General features: G+C 54.1%; 1 protein-coding gene across 1 annotated transcript; it reads right to left on the reverse strand.

Moving 5' to 3' along the window:
• Positions 1 to 2,492: 2,492 nt before the first annotated feature.
• Positions 2,493 to 16,587, reverse strand: LOC108498062 (dual specificity protein phosphatase 22-A-like). The gene is made up of 8 exons (XM_017816338.1): positions 16,507 to 16,587; positions 16,298 to 16,372; positions 14,879 to 14,912; positions 14,266 to 14,348; positions 11,638 to 11,687; positions 8,768 to 8,842; positions 8,195 to 8,366; positions 2,493 to 3,842 (listed from the first exon to the last, which is right to left on the reverse strand). The coding sequence occupies exons 2-8, from the start codon at positions 16,316 to 16,318 to the stop codon at positions 3,645 to 3,647; spliced, it is 633 nt and encodes a 210-aa protein (XP_017671827.1). The 5' UTR covers positions 16,319 to 16,372; positions 16,507 to 16,587; the 3' UTR covers positions 2,493 to 3,644.
• Between the last annotated feature and the right edge of the window lie 152 nt (positions 16,588 to 16,739).

The following is a 16,739-nucleotide window of genomic DNA, read 5'->3' on the forward strand; positions in this document are numbered from 1 at the left end:
TTCCCAGTCCCAGATCAGTCCGTCCCCAGTCTCAGATCAATATCCCCGTCCCAGATCAGTTCATCCTCAGCCCCAGATCAACCTTCCCCATTTTCAGACCAGTCTCCCCAGTCCCAGATCAATCCAGTCCCATCCAGCCTCCCCAGTCCCAGACCAGCCTCCCCAGTCCCACATCAGTTTCCCTAGTCCCAGATTGGTCCCTCCCCAGTCGCAGACCAATCTCTTCTATCCCAAATCGGTCCATCCCCACTTCCAGCTCAGTCATGCCTCATTACCAGATTGTTCCATCCCCAGTCCCAGACCACTCTCTTCAGTCTCAGATTCATCCCTCACCTGTTTCCAACCAGTCTCCCCAGTTTCCAGCTGGTCTCCCCAGTCATAGATCAGCCCATTCCCAGTCCCAAATTGGTCCCTCCCCAGCCCCAGACCAATCTTCCCCATCCCAGATTGGTCCATCCCCCGCCCCCGGTCAGTCTTCTGATTCCAGTTCAATCCATTCCCTGGCAGCTTCCAGTTCCATCCTGGATCAATCCACAGTCCTGGCTCAGTCTCTCTCTCCCTGTCCTGGCCATTCCCACTGTTCCCCAGCCAGACTCAGTGCCCTGGCCGTGCCCAGCTCCCCCAGCCCAGCCTGGCCATGCCCAGCCAGGGCCCCTGGCCATAGCAGAGCATAAAGGACCATCTTCAGCCTGACTTCAGAGGGGGTTTTTTTCGGGATTACCAGATTATACTCAGATTTCTTGGAAGAAAACCATAATTACTCCCATGTGGGTAATACAGAGAAATGGGAAATGTATGGAGCTGCACAGATGGTTTAGTAAAAGTAAAGATCCAAGGTGCACAACCTTTCCTGTCATTTCTAATAAAGAACGGCTGTAACAATCCTTGTTTTTAAACACCCAACTGATCCTCATCAGATTCTTACCCACGAGATTTGGGGAGAGCCAAAAATATCTTTTACAACCAGATACAATCAGGAGGATTAATTCTCTGTTTTGACCAAAAAAAAAGTTAAGCTTGTTTGCAGAGGGTTTGTATCACTGTCCCTCACAACACCAATCCTGCCTCCTCATGCCAGATGGAGACACCCCTGCAAAAAACTGTTTATTTTGTAAAAGTTCTGGCAAATTCAGGATATTTTAAAGAGTGTTCATATAATCAAGCCTCTCCATCCCATCTGAAGACCAAAGACCTGGAGACTGATTGCAATGGAGTGGGGTAACCCCATCACTTCCAGTTTCATTTTGGCTCTTCCACTTCATAGGCAGCCTGGAAAGGCAAAATCTAAATTCCTTGGAGTGAGGATAAAATAATAACTCCTTTAAAATGGGTTTTCAGGCACTTAGTTTAGGCTGGGAGTGAGATGCCCCACAGCCTTGCCCGTGGCTGGCACAAGAACATGTGGATGCCTAGGGGGAGCAGCAGAGCCGGGAATTTCTCGCGAGCTATTTCCCCGTGTGTGAACCACACCCTGGGAAGCTCATTCACGCTTCAGTGGAGTGATTTTCCTTGAGCCAGAGGCACCAGGCTTCTGGGAAAGCTGATGTGGCACAGGAGAGCTGAACAGCCAAGTGTGCAGTGCTCTTTGCAGTGCAGAAAGGAGTGGAAATCAGCCCGGTTTTACCTGCCCCAGGGCTTGCATTCCAGATCCCAGAAAGCCTAAAGCCACCACAGGTCCCACTGATGTGGGCCAGAGTGGAAAAACATGTATATTCGCCCGGGTCACTCCACAGATTTGGGGGAAATCGGGTTTAGATGCTGTTTGGGCACAGTTGTTGCTGCGATGCCAGGCATAGGGGATGCTGCAGTTTACAGGGAGTATCCCTTGTGATTCCCCAAATCTGGGGGATTTTTCCAAGTTTTGCTTTGGTGCCAGAGTTTTTTGGGGAATGTTTGAATCCTGGGATGGGCAGTTGTGGGACAGGAAGGACATGGCCATCCAGGCTGGAGCAGGAACAGCACAGACAGCACTCTGTGAGGTTATCACACCTACTGCAGACCTAATCTCTGTTATCACCCATCTCCAATGACTTCCTATTAACACCAGAAACCCACTTTCTTCTCTTTTTTCTTCCTGTGTGCAAGTTCCATTTTTCTGCTTCCTGAAATGATAACAGAGGCTCTAAATCCAGTATTGATCCAGTTTGATCAACCTCCCTTCAGTCCACTCCATCAATAGCATTTATGGGCTTTGATCTCATTAATTGCTTTCCCACACAGAGCAAGCTGCAGGCACAAACCATGGCATTACTTCCATGTGGAATAACAGCCACAGGGACCCTTTTCTCCACTGAAAAAGGTGTGAAAAGCCTCCATATTTTTTTTTTCCCCAGAATTTTATACATAATGGCTAAACACTGAGTCTCTAAAACTTTGAATTTTGCTGGTGGTTCTCATCAAGAAAATGGGAAACAGGACACAGCAGCAGAGCGCTCATGTCAGTCCATCTCTCTATTCCCACTAGGAATACCACAAATCAAGTCCAGCCATACTCATGGTTTTAATCATTCTTCTCTTTATTAGGATTTGGGTGAGTCACCTCTGATGCTGTTACACTTCGAGTACCCAGAAGTTTTCATTAAGAGAATTCCTAGAAATATTTTTAATGCCTTTTTTCTCAGAAGGAATTTCAGAACAGATATTTTTGAGAAGCCAAACAAGGTATTTATAGTAAAATGCCAAAGTGGTATGGAAGGCTTGAAGGTTTCCATGTGGAAGGGCTGAATCAATGGTATGAGATCCCTTCCTTGTAGGACAGATAGGAGGAGTCCTGCCAATGAAAGTCCTGGAAATGAGTCTGGGATGAAAAGCAGGACATGGTCATGATCTTTTGATATTAAAAATGCTGTAGGAAAGGGACAGCATTAAACTGGTCCATGGGTTGACTGAGTCCAACCAAGCAGTTGGCTTCTTTTGCAAACAGGGACATTCAGATCAGGCTCAGGGAAAACCCAAAACCTCTCTGGCTCTGGGGATGGAAGCAGTGGGACAGGCAGCCTCCAGCGCTGTTGGATTTCCCCACTCCCTGGGGGTGGGTTAAGAAAAATGCCAGATAGATGTTGGCCAAGGACAGGCTAGACCAGGAAAGTCCAAGAACATCGAGGGGCATCTGCAGCCCCCGGAGCCCCCAGCCCCTCTCCCCACCCCTCTGGGTGCCAGACAGGGCTAAGCAGCATCTCCACACTCAGGATTCATCCCTCCCTCCTCAGGGCAAGCTGCATTGGCCCCAGTGTCACTGCAAAGCAGAGAACAAGGTGGCCTCTCTCCATCTCATCCCACCGTGGCTTTCCAATGTCTGCATCATCATTCCTATGCCCTGCCAGAGAAGCAGCCAGGTATCCAGGTGTCAGAGAGAGGGACAGGGCTGGCTGCTGCTCTGAGGATGGAAAGTGGCCATGATCCATTGGGAATGGAGGAACAGGGCAGAGCAAGACACTGTCACCAATTAACTGGTTTGCCCAGGGGTACACACTAAACTGGCAGCCAAGAGGGTGGTCTGCAAGTCCTGTCCCTCCAGCTCCAGCCCCGGAGCCCATGGCCGGTGCTGGCAGCTTTCTGCCCCAGACAGGAACCCCCAGAGGTGCTTGGCAAAGGGAAGTGAGTTTTCTGAGCCCCAAGGCCAATGCCTGCCCAAGAGCAGCTGCTTATCTGTTCATCCATCTGCTGCCGCCAGTGCCACCGGTGTGGCAGGGAGGTGGGTAGGTGGGAGCTGCAGAGCGGAACCAGGAGCTCCCCAGCTGCTGCTCCTTCTGCTCCTGCTTCTGCTGGCCCAGCAAGCGCTGCAGCTCCTCCTGGTCCTGGAATGGGTTCCTGCCATAGTCACGGCGGATCCAGGCACGATACTGCGAGGAAAAAGCCAAAACAGGTTGTCAGGGTCACCAGGGTCTGAGACATCCCCAGGTAGGGAGCAGGACTGCAACAGCTCCAGTGGAAAGCAGCAAGAGCCAACCAATGCCTGCTGCATCCCAGCCCCCCACAGCGAGGGCAAGGGGATTCCCAGCCACATCCAGCATGCAGGAAAATCCCAGTTTCACAGGAGTTCACACACATCATACCACAGATGCAGTGACTCCCCACATCTGAGCACTCCCCACACACCCAGCCTGGCATGGACAGGCCTGGAGGCCTGGCAGCATCCTTAGGTTCCCATACCAGCTGCAGCCGGGACAGCAGCTTTGTTTGTTTCTCATTGCCAAGAAGCCGCTGCTGTGCCTGAATTCCTGTAAGGAAAGCTTCCCACCTCTTTCACAAGGACAAGCCGGACTTGCTGCCACAACTAGCACAGCCAAGTTGGCTCTTGCAAGGTGAGGCAAGTTTGTTGTCAGAGCATCTTCCTCAGCAGTGGGAGCCTGTGGGGCACCTCTCCTCCCCCCTCCTCACTGCAGCCAGACTGCTCCGGCGGCAGGAGCTTCCTGGTGGCCAGGGGCCAGCTGGCAGCAGGCTGAGGCCTGGAGGTGGTTGAGAAGCAGGAGATGGTCCATAGAAATGCTTCCCACTAGTGCTGAATGAGAAACAGGCAGACAGCCCCAGATGGCAGCATCCAAGAGAGTGGGCAGGAATGGGCAGCTCTGCCAGGACCTGCCATGCTGGCTGTCCAGTGCTCACAGGGCACAGGCAGGGCTTTGTCTTCTCCCTGAGTAGCTGGGAACCAGCTGCTCTAGCAAGGACTTACTGGGATGACTGGTAGAAGCAGGCCCAGCAACACCAAACACCTTAAGAAAAGGATGGAAGGACCTGCAGGTGCAAAGGGGGCAGAGAGGGACAGAGCATTGGAGCATCGGAGCCATGCAATGGAGCAGCACAGGGACAGGCATGGGGTGCAGCCAGGGGAACCAGAGGGACAGGAAGGCAGCCTCCATGAGCTGCTCAGCCTTGGAACCCCCAGGGAAAGGTGCCCTTGCTGTGGCTCCGGCTCCTTGGAGCCACTGAGCTCACAGCAAAGATTTGGGATGCAGGACAGCAGAACTGGTCGCTCAGTCCCGTCCTGTCAGGGCTGGATGAATCACTACTGAAGAAAGTCTCAGACTGACCCTGGTGGCATCCCCCTCTCCTGCAGTGAGGGAAAGTCAGCTCAGGCAGAGGGGATTTCCACTGGGAATGTCTGAATTTCCCAAATCCATTCCCTCAGACAGTGGGACTCATCACAGATGTTACTCACTTGCCACTTGCAAGCAGAAAGACCTTGAGAGCCAGACCTGTATTCCATGCTAGAAAAGAACCACTGGGAAGTGAGTCCTGAAGGATTTGGGACAGGATTTGGAGCAAGCAACCATGCCAGATACTCATGGGGGAAACATCCTTCCCATGCAAACCATCCAGAGGGATGAAGCTCCACAGGAAGTCCAGCCTGGCCTCAGAGGCTTGGCACCCACCAAGGCTCAGCACCCAACACCCAGGCTGGAAGCTGACTCCCACCATACAGTGAGGAGGGAAGGAGCAGGCAGGAGGCCAGGGAAGCACCCTGCTGCTGCTGCTGCTCCCAGGGACTTCCTTTTAAAGCCAGAGCAAGAAGTGGTTACAGCCCATTTCCTCCAGCACTGACCACTAATCCACTGCCCTCCTCCTCCTCTCTCCCAGCACCAGAAGCACCCAGCCCATCTGGGATGGCACTAGAGGGGAAAAGGCAGCCTGGCCATAGTGTGCCAGCATCACAGGGGAGCAGATCCACCACCAGGATGCCCATCTCTGCCCTCTCTCACATCCACACTGTCTTCTCTGAGCTCACTGACTTCCTTTTCTAACCTTACCCCTCAGCCTGCTGCTGCACTTGGTCCCTTCCTTCCTTCTTTATCCATCTAGCCCAGATAAGCACCATTTGCCATCTTGAAACCACAGCTGCACGCTCAAGGCGTCCTTCCTGCAGCAAGGAGCCAGATGGACAGTCCCAGGGAGCATCTTCCCCATTCCAGCCTCCCAGGGTCCCGTCTGAGGTCCTTGCAATGAAGGAAACTGAGGCACCACAGCCCCAGGAGGTGCCCAGGAGGATGGACCTGCTCCTCACAGGTTTTAACCAACAAGGGATGAGGCTTTTCCCCTTAAACAGTTTGGCCAGCCCTTATCCAAGTCTGTTCCTATATACTGTGCTTCCAAACTGCTGCTTGCTGGAATGACAGCTGGGCTAAATGGGGAAATTAAACCCCTGAGGCTCAGGTCATGATACCCTCAGTCCTGCATTCTAATGATACACACAGAAAACCACTCCAAAGCCACCAACAGGAACAATGTGCCACCTCCCACAGCCAAGGTAAGTGAGGCAGCTGCTGCTTGGCATGAAGCACAGCACGGAACCCACATGGCATGGATCCCGGGGACACGGTGCCTACAGCACCCACCACCCTGGGAGACCCCCAGCCATCCTCCGCGGCTGATCTGTCTGTCAATCCCTTCCTCTGGCAAAGGGGAGAGCTGGGAGCAGCGCGCTGCCAGTCAGGCTGGAGCATCCATCCGGCTCTTCCCCTCCTCCAAATGCAGCTGTGGGTGAGTAATGCCGGAGCCCTCCCCGCTCGCAGCCTTTGCCCCCGGGGCCGTGCTGGCAGGAGTCCGCTCAAGAGGCCCATTCCCTCCCCGTTGCTGCCAGCGCGGGGAACACACGGGACTTCAAGGAAAAGGCAGCTTTTTTTAAATCCCACGCTCAGGAAAACACATCCAAGCACCTCCACCCTTGGCACTGCCTTGGGTATTTCAGGGAAATGCTTGCAAAGCCACTGTCAAAATTTTGAAGTGACGGCAAGGCAGCTTCTAAGGGTAAGGGAGGAAAGCCTGGTGCCTGTTGAACCCAGTCTGGATTTTGGGGAGAAAGAGGAATAACTGGGATGGAGAGAGGGCAGAACAAACCCCACATCACAATCTGTGTTAGGACGTGGCCAGAACGTGGGAAAGGCTGGAGAGAGCTGGCCTGGCCAGGGGAAGCCCCGCAGGGAATCTCCAGCACCACGGGTGTTTTGTAATCCCTTGGAGCATTTTCCATCCTCGTCTGCGGGCATTTTTGCAAGCTGGTGATAACGGGGCAGAGCCACATCCCTCATGTGACAGCGCCCGCCCACTACCGCCGGCACCCAGGGAAGGGAACTTGGTGCTGAGGAAGGGGCTGAACTTCGGGCCAGTGTCACATGCTGGCCCTGTCTCTGTCCTGGGAGGAGAGAAGTCCCCTTGAAGGGTTCGACATGGCTGGAGGGACCACCAGGTCCCCTCTGCCATGTGCCATGGGGCCATTGCACAATGCTTATGGCTGGAGTGCATGGATGGGGGGGGCTTTGCCTCCAGGGATGGGACCAGGTTTAGGGGTGACCTGGGCTGTGAGAGGCCTTGTACACATCGAGTTGAGGGTTACTTTTTCCTTGCAGAGGTCCATCTGTGTCCCATGTGCAGTTTGGGACCCCTATCCTTGTCTGCAGACCCCAGTGCTGGGTGAAGGAGCAAGGTCCAATGTGGGAGGCTGGAGGAGAGCCTGGTGGGAGCTGGGCTTTTAAAGGCCTTCCCCTTTGCTTTTGAGAGTTTTCCAGTTCCAAAGTGCAGCTCTGATCTCTGCTCTCCCAGTTAAATGTGCCACTGTCACTCCCAGCTTCCGGCAGCCAGCTTGGCTCAGCTACATCATCCCTCCCTTGCACAGGATGGGAATCCAGCCAGCCAGAGCTTTTGCTCTCCTAAAACCTACTGCTCCACGTCATTCTGGGGAGGAAAGAGGAGATTTCTCCACCCACACTTGCTCCTGCCTGTCCCTGCCCCTAAAAGCAGAGGACTTGCTGTCAGAGGAAGTCCTGCCAGATCCAAGCACGCCCAGACATCCCGACACTGTTTGCACGAACCTTCCTCCCTCTCCTCTCTCCCTTTCCGCCTCCAGCTCCCGCTGCACTGCATTCCTGGGAATCAGCCCAGCTCCTTCCTGAGGCTCCCAGGGGACAAGCTGCTCTCCCATCCCTCCCACTGTGTCCTAACTGAACTCTCGAGAAAATAACTGTGGTTTTAAGGTTTGAAAGAGCCTTAAGTGCACTCACATAATATCTAAACACTTCTTTTTTTTTTTTTAAATTTTCTCTTTTGCATGCAAACCCCCAAATCCCCAGGTAATAAATAACATCCCCAAAAGCCAGCTGGGGCAAACAGCTGGTCATGCAGAGAGCTGCATGCAAAAGAACCCTGCCTGGCTGCAAACTTCTCCACCACATATCTAAGTGGACATCGAGGCAGGACGTACCTCCTGTAGCAGGGTCCTCTCGTATTCCTGCAGCTGCTGCTGGAAGCCAGAGTTGGGGCTGACATAGGGTCTCACAGCCTTGGTGGCAGCCAGGCAGCTCTCCCAGCCCAGCTCTGTCACTGTCATCAGATAAGCCACCAGGATGGTGGTGCTGCGGGAGACCCCGGCCAGGCTGGCAGGGCAGGAGGGAGCAGCGTTATTCCCACCGTGGGGGTTGGTGTGGGACACCCACAGGATGCAGCTTCTCTTGGGCTGCTGGGGTGCTAGCAGGGTTCCCTGGGCGTGGATTGGGAAGGGGTAAGGAACTCTCTCCATCTCTCACCACAGTTGGTGGCTCCAAGCAAGTGGCACCACCTTGTCCCACCTCTTTTTGGATGCTCAGGTTGTCAGTGCATGGACCACCCGCCCCCGTAGGTCCAGGGAGACCTTCCCTTGTCACCCTCCCGCTGTTCCTTCTTCTCCTCTCCTCCCTCCCCACCACAATTAATGTTTGACGTCGAGGACACCTTTTGGGAGCCCATCCCCACCTCCCAGAGAATTGATGGGGCATGAGGAGGTTCCAGCAGCTCTCACCAATGGACAAGGCAGCCTCCCCCACCAAGCCGGCATTCGTGGATGAACTTGATGCTCTCCTTAAAATGCTGCAGCCTGCAAGGAGAGAGGCAGGAGGTGAGGAGGGGAGGGCTGTCCACCCCTGCCAGGCACCAGGACATCCTGGAAACTGCTGTTGCATTACTCCCAAGGAATTCCCACTGCCCTGGGGCTACCAGTGTGGGATGGGAGCAGAGATCCTTCCTCTGCCAGGTGAAGGCAAAGGGGATGATCTTCATCTGCTGGGAAGGAAATGACCTGAGAGATTTCCCAGGGGATTTCCTGCTTCCTGAGGAATCTAGGAAGGATGGTGATGCCATCAGACAAACCAGCTCAGGGAGAACCCCAGGGGGACATCCTCCAGGGAAAGGTGTCATCCTGTGAGTAAGGGACATGCACTCTCTCACATCAGCACTCATCCTGAGCCATCAGCCCACCCCTAATTCCCAAATGATGCCAAAAACTCTGTCTTCCCTCCAAGGGAAAGATGGAAAGATGCCAGCAGGGAGAAAGCAGGGAGAAGTGTGGTTCTGGAGGCATTTTGCCTGGAGGTCCCCTTTCCACCCATGCGAGGGCATGGAGAAGTGCCCATGCCAGGGAGGTAGGGCTGCCAGCAACAACACAGGCATGTTCATGGATTGGTGCCTGCATTCCCAAAAACATAACCAGCTACTGCTGGCAAGGCAGAGGGAGCACATTCACCCAAACCAGCAAAACAAGGCTCGGAGCCAGGGCTTTCTGATGGAGACCTGGAAAACAGGATAACTAACTCCATATGTACTGATGGGATAGAGGTGGGTGTGTGTGGAAGGGTTACACAGGCTCCTGTGAGACACATCCCCCCTGCTCATCACTGGATGGGATGCAGGAACTGTTGAGCTTCCAAGATCCCACGCTGAGCCAGGCATTCTTCTCCTTGGCACGTGTTTCCAACAAATGCTGTCCATCCCTGCTCACCCTCACAGCCACACTGGGCTCTGGGGCAGTTTTGAGGCAGAAAACCTAATTCTGTGTCATTTGTGCTTCTGGTGGCCTCCCTGAGAACACAGCCCTGGGTTTTCCAGGAGGAGAAGAGGGACCCTTTGGCAGCAGCACCTCTGCTCCGGCACCGGACTTCCTCTGCCTCCGCATGACAGGGTGGGCGTGTGCCTGCACAGCCTTCCTGATTTCTCCAAAGCCAGGGCATGAGCTACTGCAGTTATTCCCACTGTGCCCCTCCCCAAGGGAGCTGGTTTCCCCGTGGGGACAAGGCAGAACCCTCCAAAATCCCCTCCATCCATGCTCTTTGTCCTGCCCTGGAAGTGCTGGGCTCAGCTCCTTCTAAGAAACCAGCCAAGGATGAGTTTATTCAGGAACTGCAGTGGGTTCTGCTGCCCAGGAAAAGGAGAGATGGGGGAGTCTCTGAAATTGTGTTCATATTGAAAATATTGAGCCTCTCAACCCTGGAAGGAGATGTCTGCCTACTCCTTCTCATGATCTTCATCCTCCCCCACTGCAGCATCACCTTTTGGGGGGGGCTTTCGCTGCTTAAAGTTTGTCCCAGGGCATTTTATCTTGTCCTACTTATCTTTGCAAGCAGACAGCATCCCCCAGGGCCTGCAGGAGCTGCCCACACAGCTCCAGGCTCTCCAGATCCCAGTCCTCCTCTTCAGAACCTTGGTAGGACCAGCAGAGAGGCCCCTTCCTCGCAAACACATGATTCTGGTGCCTCCAGCCCACTCCATGCATGAAGCATCCTCTCCCAACCCATCCCACAGGGAGGGCAGTGAAAATTTCAGCCAGCCCATCAATCCTCACACACTCCACAAGGTGTTTTCCCCCAGGCAGCCAGCCACAGGAAAACTCCCCCTGTGCTTTTCCAGCCTTAAAGCATGGGATCGGACTCCTGAGCTCCTGAGTCACAAGCATCTCCTCTGCAGGACACAAGTTCACCGGGATTGTGAAATCCAAGGCATAAACTGACATGCAGAAAATAGTTCCTTGAACAAGTCTTCCTTCCGGCAGCCAGCCTTATCTCCTTTTTTTTTCCTTTTTTTTTTTTTTTTCCTTTTGTAGACATGCCAGAAATGCCAAGAAATGAGCAAAGACTAAAAAAAAATAACAACCCAAAAACCCAGTTCTTGCTGAGGCAGGGTTTTCTTGTAAAGCTTCTCTTTCCGCTCAGCAGGAGCATGAGCAAGCAGAATCCCACCCCCGGGCACGGCTGCTCCCAAGGATGCTGGAAAAACCAGCACCTTCACAAACAGGGCTCACTCTGGTCACTCTGCATCAAGTTTTGATGCTTTTTAGGATCTGATGCAACAGAAAAATCCCTTGGAGCGGCCCATTTGCTGGTTGAAATGGATGATTTGTGGGCATCTGTCACCCAAAGCAGCAGCAGGATGGTGCCTCCCCCCAGTACCAGCATCCCACAAAATCCTGGAGTTCCCTTCCAGCACCTCTCATCGGCTTCATCTCAAAAACATCATTGCAAGAGTTATAATTATCTGTGCTTTATATAGTGAAAAAACTGTTATTTTTAATAAACCCTTCCTTTAACTTTCCAAAGAAAATGAAAGACACAAAATCATTGTCTTTCTAACACTCCAATTTTCAACCCTGCACAATAGAATAATTCTGAAACTTAATGGAAAACTAAATTTACTGGCTGCAAACACACACAGAAACAGATTTGAAGTCCTAAAATACTATTTTCCCCCTGGGAATACACCCCAGCTTATCTGAAGCTCAGGAATGATACAGAATGTCACGGCACGAATGGACTAAACCTTCCTCCTGCAGCATCTGAACTTTTATTGACCAACAACTACCAGCACATGATCTGGGAGGCAAAAGGATGGGAAACAACTTACAGGTTTTGACTGGATGAATCTGAGGCCGAGATACACAGATAGGTCATGTCCTGCAATACAAAGATGGTCTCAGTAGTAAAATATCTCCAAGAAACATAAAATCCCCCATTCTTTTCTCTTCTCTCTCCCCAGCTGACCTTTGGGGAGGGGAAAGCTGAAAAGCACTTTTGGGTACCATCACTCAGCTCCACTCTGATGGGTGGGCGCATCTGTCCCATCCCAGGCTATTTCCTCCCATTTCATCCCAGAGGACAGGCTGTTGGTGGGCCACTATAATGCTCAGGAGCCCCCCAAAACAGAGCCAGCCCTTTCCCAGGGCCCTGAGCCCCACCAGGAAGACGTGTGTGAACACACACTGACGAAGCAGCTCTCATCAATGAGTTATTTCCTCCCTGTCCTTTTAATACACCATAAATCATTTGCCTCATGCTGGCCTAGGTCAGATCACTTTCCTCTCCTTAAAACATCGCTTCCTCGATCCTCCCTGTTCTGAGCTAAAATTAGATCCTTTTCATCTGAGGGGTTGGGGTTTTTCTTTTGTCCTTTCTTAGCTGAACGGGTAGAAATCCTGCAGCCAGAGCACCAGGGATTGCCCCATTTCCAGCAGGTCGCTGCTGAAAGGTGCTCCCTGGTTGATGCAGCCCAACCCCATGGACCACCCACCAGGCCAGGAATCAGGAGGCTGGAAAAAGTGGATTATTTAAGGAGGGGTAGAACGGGGTGGGCATGGGGATAATTCTGCGCTGGAAAGACCCACGTTGCAAAGATGATGCAGGTTTTCCCGTGCACCACCTCTCCGTCCCATCCATGGCTCCATGCCATTCCCGGTGCCAGCCCAACCTCCCAGCAGCAAGAAGAGCCACCCCAATGGCAAAGCCACTGTGCCAAGCAGCGGAGCAACCAAACCAACCCCAACCCTCCCCCAAATCCCTGACCCACACACCAATCCCGGATTAACTGCCGGGCTCCCGGCGGCTTCCCCTTCCCCATGTGGCTGGGTGTCCCCATCCCACCTCGGGGAGCCGGGCCACGCATGGGAACGGTGCTGGGGTTTGCGGTTCCCGGCCCGGGGCCGTGATTGACACGTTGCTCAACCCACCATGCCTTTCCGGTTCCCCTTTCCGCACCCCCGCGGCTCTGCTCCGTGTTGTAAGCTCGCTGTAAGCTCCCCGTGTGGTTTGCTCCCCGTCTGGCCGTGCCCCGGGCTCGGCAGCCCCAGCTGCTGCCCCTTCCCCAGTCACCAGCCGTTCCTCTGCCGCCTCCTCCTCCCTTCTCGCTCTCCCCCCTCCACGTTCCCCAATGCTTCAGCAGGGAAAAGGCTCCAGCTGGGGTTTTGGTGGGGCTCCCTCCCCGCGGTGGCCCCAAAAGGATGAGGGGTCTTGCCAATCCCCTTGGCTTTCTTCGGCATCCCAGGATTTGGGAGATGGCAGCAGGTCCGACACCAGGGTGAAGAGCCCCCAGCACAAGAAAAGCATGGACCTGTTGGATTGAGTCCACAGGAGGCCACAGAGGTGCTTCAAGTGCTGGAGCCCCTCTGCTCTGGAGACAGGGCTGGGAGAGCTGGGGCTATTCAGCGTGGAGAACAGAAGGCTCCAGAGAGACCTTAGAGCCCCTTCCAGTGCCTAAAGGGGCTCCAAGAGAGCTGGAGAAGGACTTTGGACAAGGACCTGGAGGGACAGGACAAGGGGGAATGGCTTCCCACTGCCAGAAGGCAGGGTTGGGTGAGATATTAGGGACAAATTGCTCCCTGTGAGGGTGATGAGGTCCTGGCACAGGTTGCCCAGAGAAGCTGTGGCTGCCCCATCCCTGGAAGTGTCCAAGGCCAGGTTGGATGGGGCTTGGAGCAACCTGGTCTAGTGGAAAGTGTCCCTGCCTGTGGCAGGGGGTGGAATGAGATGCACTTTAAGGTCCCTTCCAACCCAAACCATTCCATGACTCCGTGATATGATGACCTATAGGATTTTCCCCCTCCTCCCATGGCTGTGCCCACCCTGTTATCCAGCTCTGCCCCTGCACCGGGCATCCAGCACCCCGTGGCCATGCTCCTCGCAGACCCCCGTGGGCCAAACCCCAAGGGGCTGCTCCCAGTTCATGGGACTCTCCAGGCAGGATTTGTGCACGAGAGACATGCCCGGCACCTCTGGCATCGACCCACGGGCAGCTCCCTCCTGCCTCAGTTTCCCCGCTGACAACCCCGGGGGCCGCAGCGCTCTGGGGTCAGCGGGAAAAGAGGTCCTGGATCCTGGGGGATGTCCCGAGCTCCGCTGCGTGTCCCCCCCGCCCGCCGGGGCTCCATCCGCGGGGCACCGCCGCCCTCTCGTGGGGACCCCCCGGCAGCACCGGGCACACGGCCGGGCCGGCCCCGCAGCGCCACGGGTCCCACCCGCGCCCCACAAAACACTGAGTGGTGCCTGTGACCCCAAAACACCCCGCTCCCCCCCTCCCCAGTGCCAGCGCTGAGCCCCTTTGGGTGCCACTCATCACTGCACGGTGCAAACTGGTGCAAATCCAGCATTGCTTCTCTCTGCTCTGTCCCACACCAGGAGAAGCCTGTGGGTGTCCCATCTGCACCTTCCCAGCCCCTGCTCCTCCAGGGTGGACCCCCAGCACTCCTGCCTGGGCACTCACCTCCAGCACGGGCTTGGCACCGTTGTAGACAGAGAGGATGTGGGTCACCCCATTCTTCAGTAGGTTTTCGTGGTCCTCAGAGTCTGGAAGCAGGAGCCACATGCCCTCCTGGGAGATCTGCTGGACCACACACCCACCAACAACCCACACCCGTCACTCCCAGCCCCCTGACCCTCACTCCAGCCCTTCCCGCTGCCTCTCACCCCACACGGTGCAGGGAAGGAGACTGGGCACCTTCTTCCAAGCAAAATCCCCCTTGGAAGTGCTGGGTACTCAGGAGGCTCCTAAAGTCACCCTCAAAACCAGAAATTGTACTGATAACTTGTCGAAGGCTGTGGTGTCCTCACTGTTGAGCAGGTTTCCAGCCATGCCAAGGACTGCTCGGTGTTCCAGCATGGTTAGTGACAGCAGCTCCCTATGGACATCCCTTTCCTGGGCTAGAGTTGCATTGGATCAGTTGCAATTGGGATGGAGATTTTTGGGGGCTTTGGATCTCTGGAAGATGCTGAGGAGCAGACACAGGGAGCCCCTGAGGAGAGGGAATCCTCTAGCCCTGCCAGCTAACTCAGGGACCCCACAGCACTGCAGAGGTGGGACAGGGAAAGGCACTTACCACGGATATTCCCGAGGTAGAGGCCTGTGACAACCTGGGAGGTGACAAAAAGGAGAGTTCAGACAGTACAAGGTGCATCCAATGTGGTGGAAGCACATGTGGTTCCAGCAGGACCAGGAAATCTGGCACCAACCTCCTCAGGCCATGACAAACCAAGCAGCTAAACTACAAAGCACCTTAATTAACAATGAGGGAAGGCTGAGCCCACTCAAACCACCAGCCTAAACCCCTCCAGGAGTGCAGAGCTCAGGAAAACTCAGCACAGAAACAGAAGGGACTTGGATGAGATCCTACAGAGTTTCAAAGGTTGCATCTGCCAGCTGGAGATAGATGGGCACAGGCTATTTATAACACTTTTCTGGCCAGGATGTTGCAGTAAGAGACATCAAGGCTGCAAATTTGGTCTCCAACTCACTGCTGTGGGGTTATGAAGGAGAAAAAGGGGCAGCTCAGGGTATTTATGGGGTGTAAGAACCCACTAGAGTGCTTTTCAGGGAGACAAAGAAGAGAAAGCTGATTAGCAGCTGGACTTGTTGGTGCTCATCTGGCAGAAAACCCCTGGTTTGAGAAGTTTTAGGAAGGGTTTTCAGCAGCACTGGGTCACATCCAGCCCAGCTCTATCATTCAGCTGAATCCCAGCCTGTTCCTGAGTGCAAACACCTGGATCCAGCACAACTTGTACAGCACCAGCTGCTACCACTAGAAAGGGGACGCCAAGCCCTGCATATTATCAAGTCCAAAGTGGGATCCTACGAAAGTGTGCACAAATAGCTCCTGGCAGCAATAGCCCAGGATCCCCAAGATGGTTTGGTAGCACCAGGGGGGCTTTAAAACCCACTTTGCTGGTCAGGCTGTGTCTACAGGCGGTGAAACCCAGGTCTAAACCACACCAGAGCCATGCAGAGTTTGCCCTGATTTGATCTTTCTGTTGTTGTCCCAGAGTCTAATTTTAAACTGGAGAATGCACATACCAGGAAGTTATTTCAGGATACCAACAGAAATTGATCCTCTCTGCCAGCCCTGGAGGAACAGGCAGCAGTGAAACCCCACTTCCCACATCACTGCCGGGCACAGACACATCCTGGGGGTGGTAAGGGGGGAATTTCCCTGCAGGGACCCCCCTGTCAGCCCTAAGAATGAGAATGCCATGGCTTTACCTCCCAAGGGATGAGCATTTAACACCAGCTGTCACTCTCCTGACACCTGCAGACACTTTGCTCCTCACCTCCGACATAAACCTTGGATATAAATCACTATTTGTTTTCTCAATTTCTTTCTTAAGTACTTGGAGTTTCAAAGCGGAGTGAGAAAGGGAAGATGCAAATAGTTGTGTTTATGGAATCGTGGTGGCCTGGGAGGAGTATCCACGGGCTGCAGGAGAAGAGGACATGCTGACCAGCATCCCACTGCCCCCAGTACCTTGCTCATTCCATTCCCCATGGGTTTCTCTCCCCAGGATCAGGATTCAGGCAGTTTCTTGGTCTCCAAGGCTACCTGCAAATAAACACCAAAAAATCCCAGACAGGATGGTGAGATCTGACCCTCTCCTCAGTGTGTCCCTCTGCCCAGGAGGAAAGGGAACATGTGCCAGGAGTGGAACATGCAGAGCCCTGGCAATCTCAGCTCACCTTCAGGCTGCTCCCGCAGGTCCTGCCGCTGCACCAGGGAAGGGAACAGAGAAGAGTGGCTGGTGCCAGGCAGGGGAGGGTGAAATAAGGATCTGGGGCTGTGGTGAGGCTCAGGTTTCCCTCCCAGACTCCCTGGAGCTTCTACAGCCTTTTGGGAAGGACAGTCCTGGGAGGAACGACTCCCTGGTCCCAGCAATGCTGCCCAGTATTCCTTCTGGGATGCTTCAGGCTGG

Source organism: Lepidothrix coronata, unplaced genomic scaffold (assembly GCF_001604755.1).
Source record: "Lepidothrix coronata isolate B3197 unplaced genomic scaffold, Lepidothrix_coronata-1.0 Scaffold54, whole genome shotgun sequence".
In the NCBI taxonomy this organism is placed as follows: Eukaryota; Metazoa; Chordata; class Aves; order Passeriformes; family Pipridae; genus Lepidothrix; species Lepidothrix coronata.

What these genes read in the sequence shown, in the direction of transcription:
- LOC108498062 (XM_017816338.1), bottom strand. Translation starts at nt 16,318, where the DNA reads ATGGGGAATGGAATGAGCAAG. An exon ending in TGGGGAATGGAATGAGCAAG is followed by an intron (nt 14,913 to 16,297) that starts GTACTGGGGGCA and finishes GTCACCTCCCAG; the next exon opens with GTTGTCACAGGCCTCTACCT. An exon ending in CTACCTCGGGAATATCCGTG is followed by an intron (nt 14,349 to 14,878) that starts GTAAGTGCCTTT and finishes TCCTGCTTCCAG; the next exon opens with ACTCTGAGGACCACGAAAAC.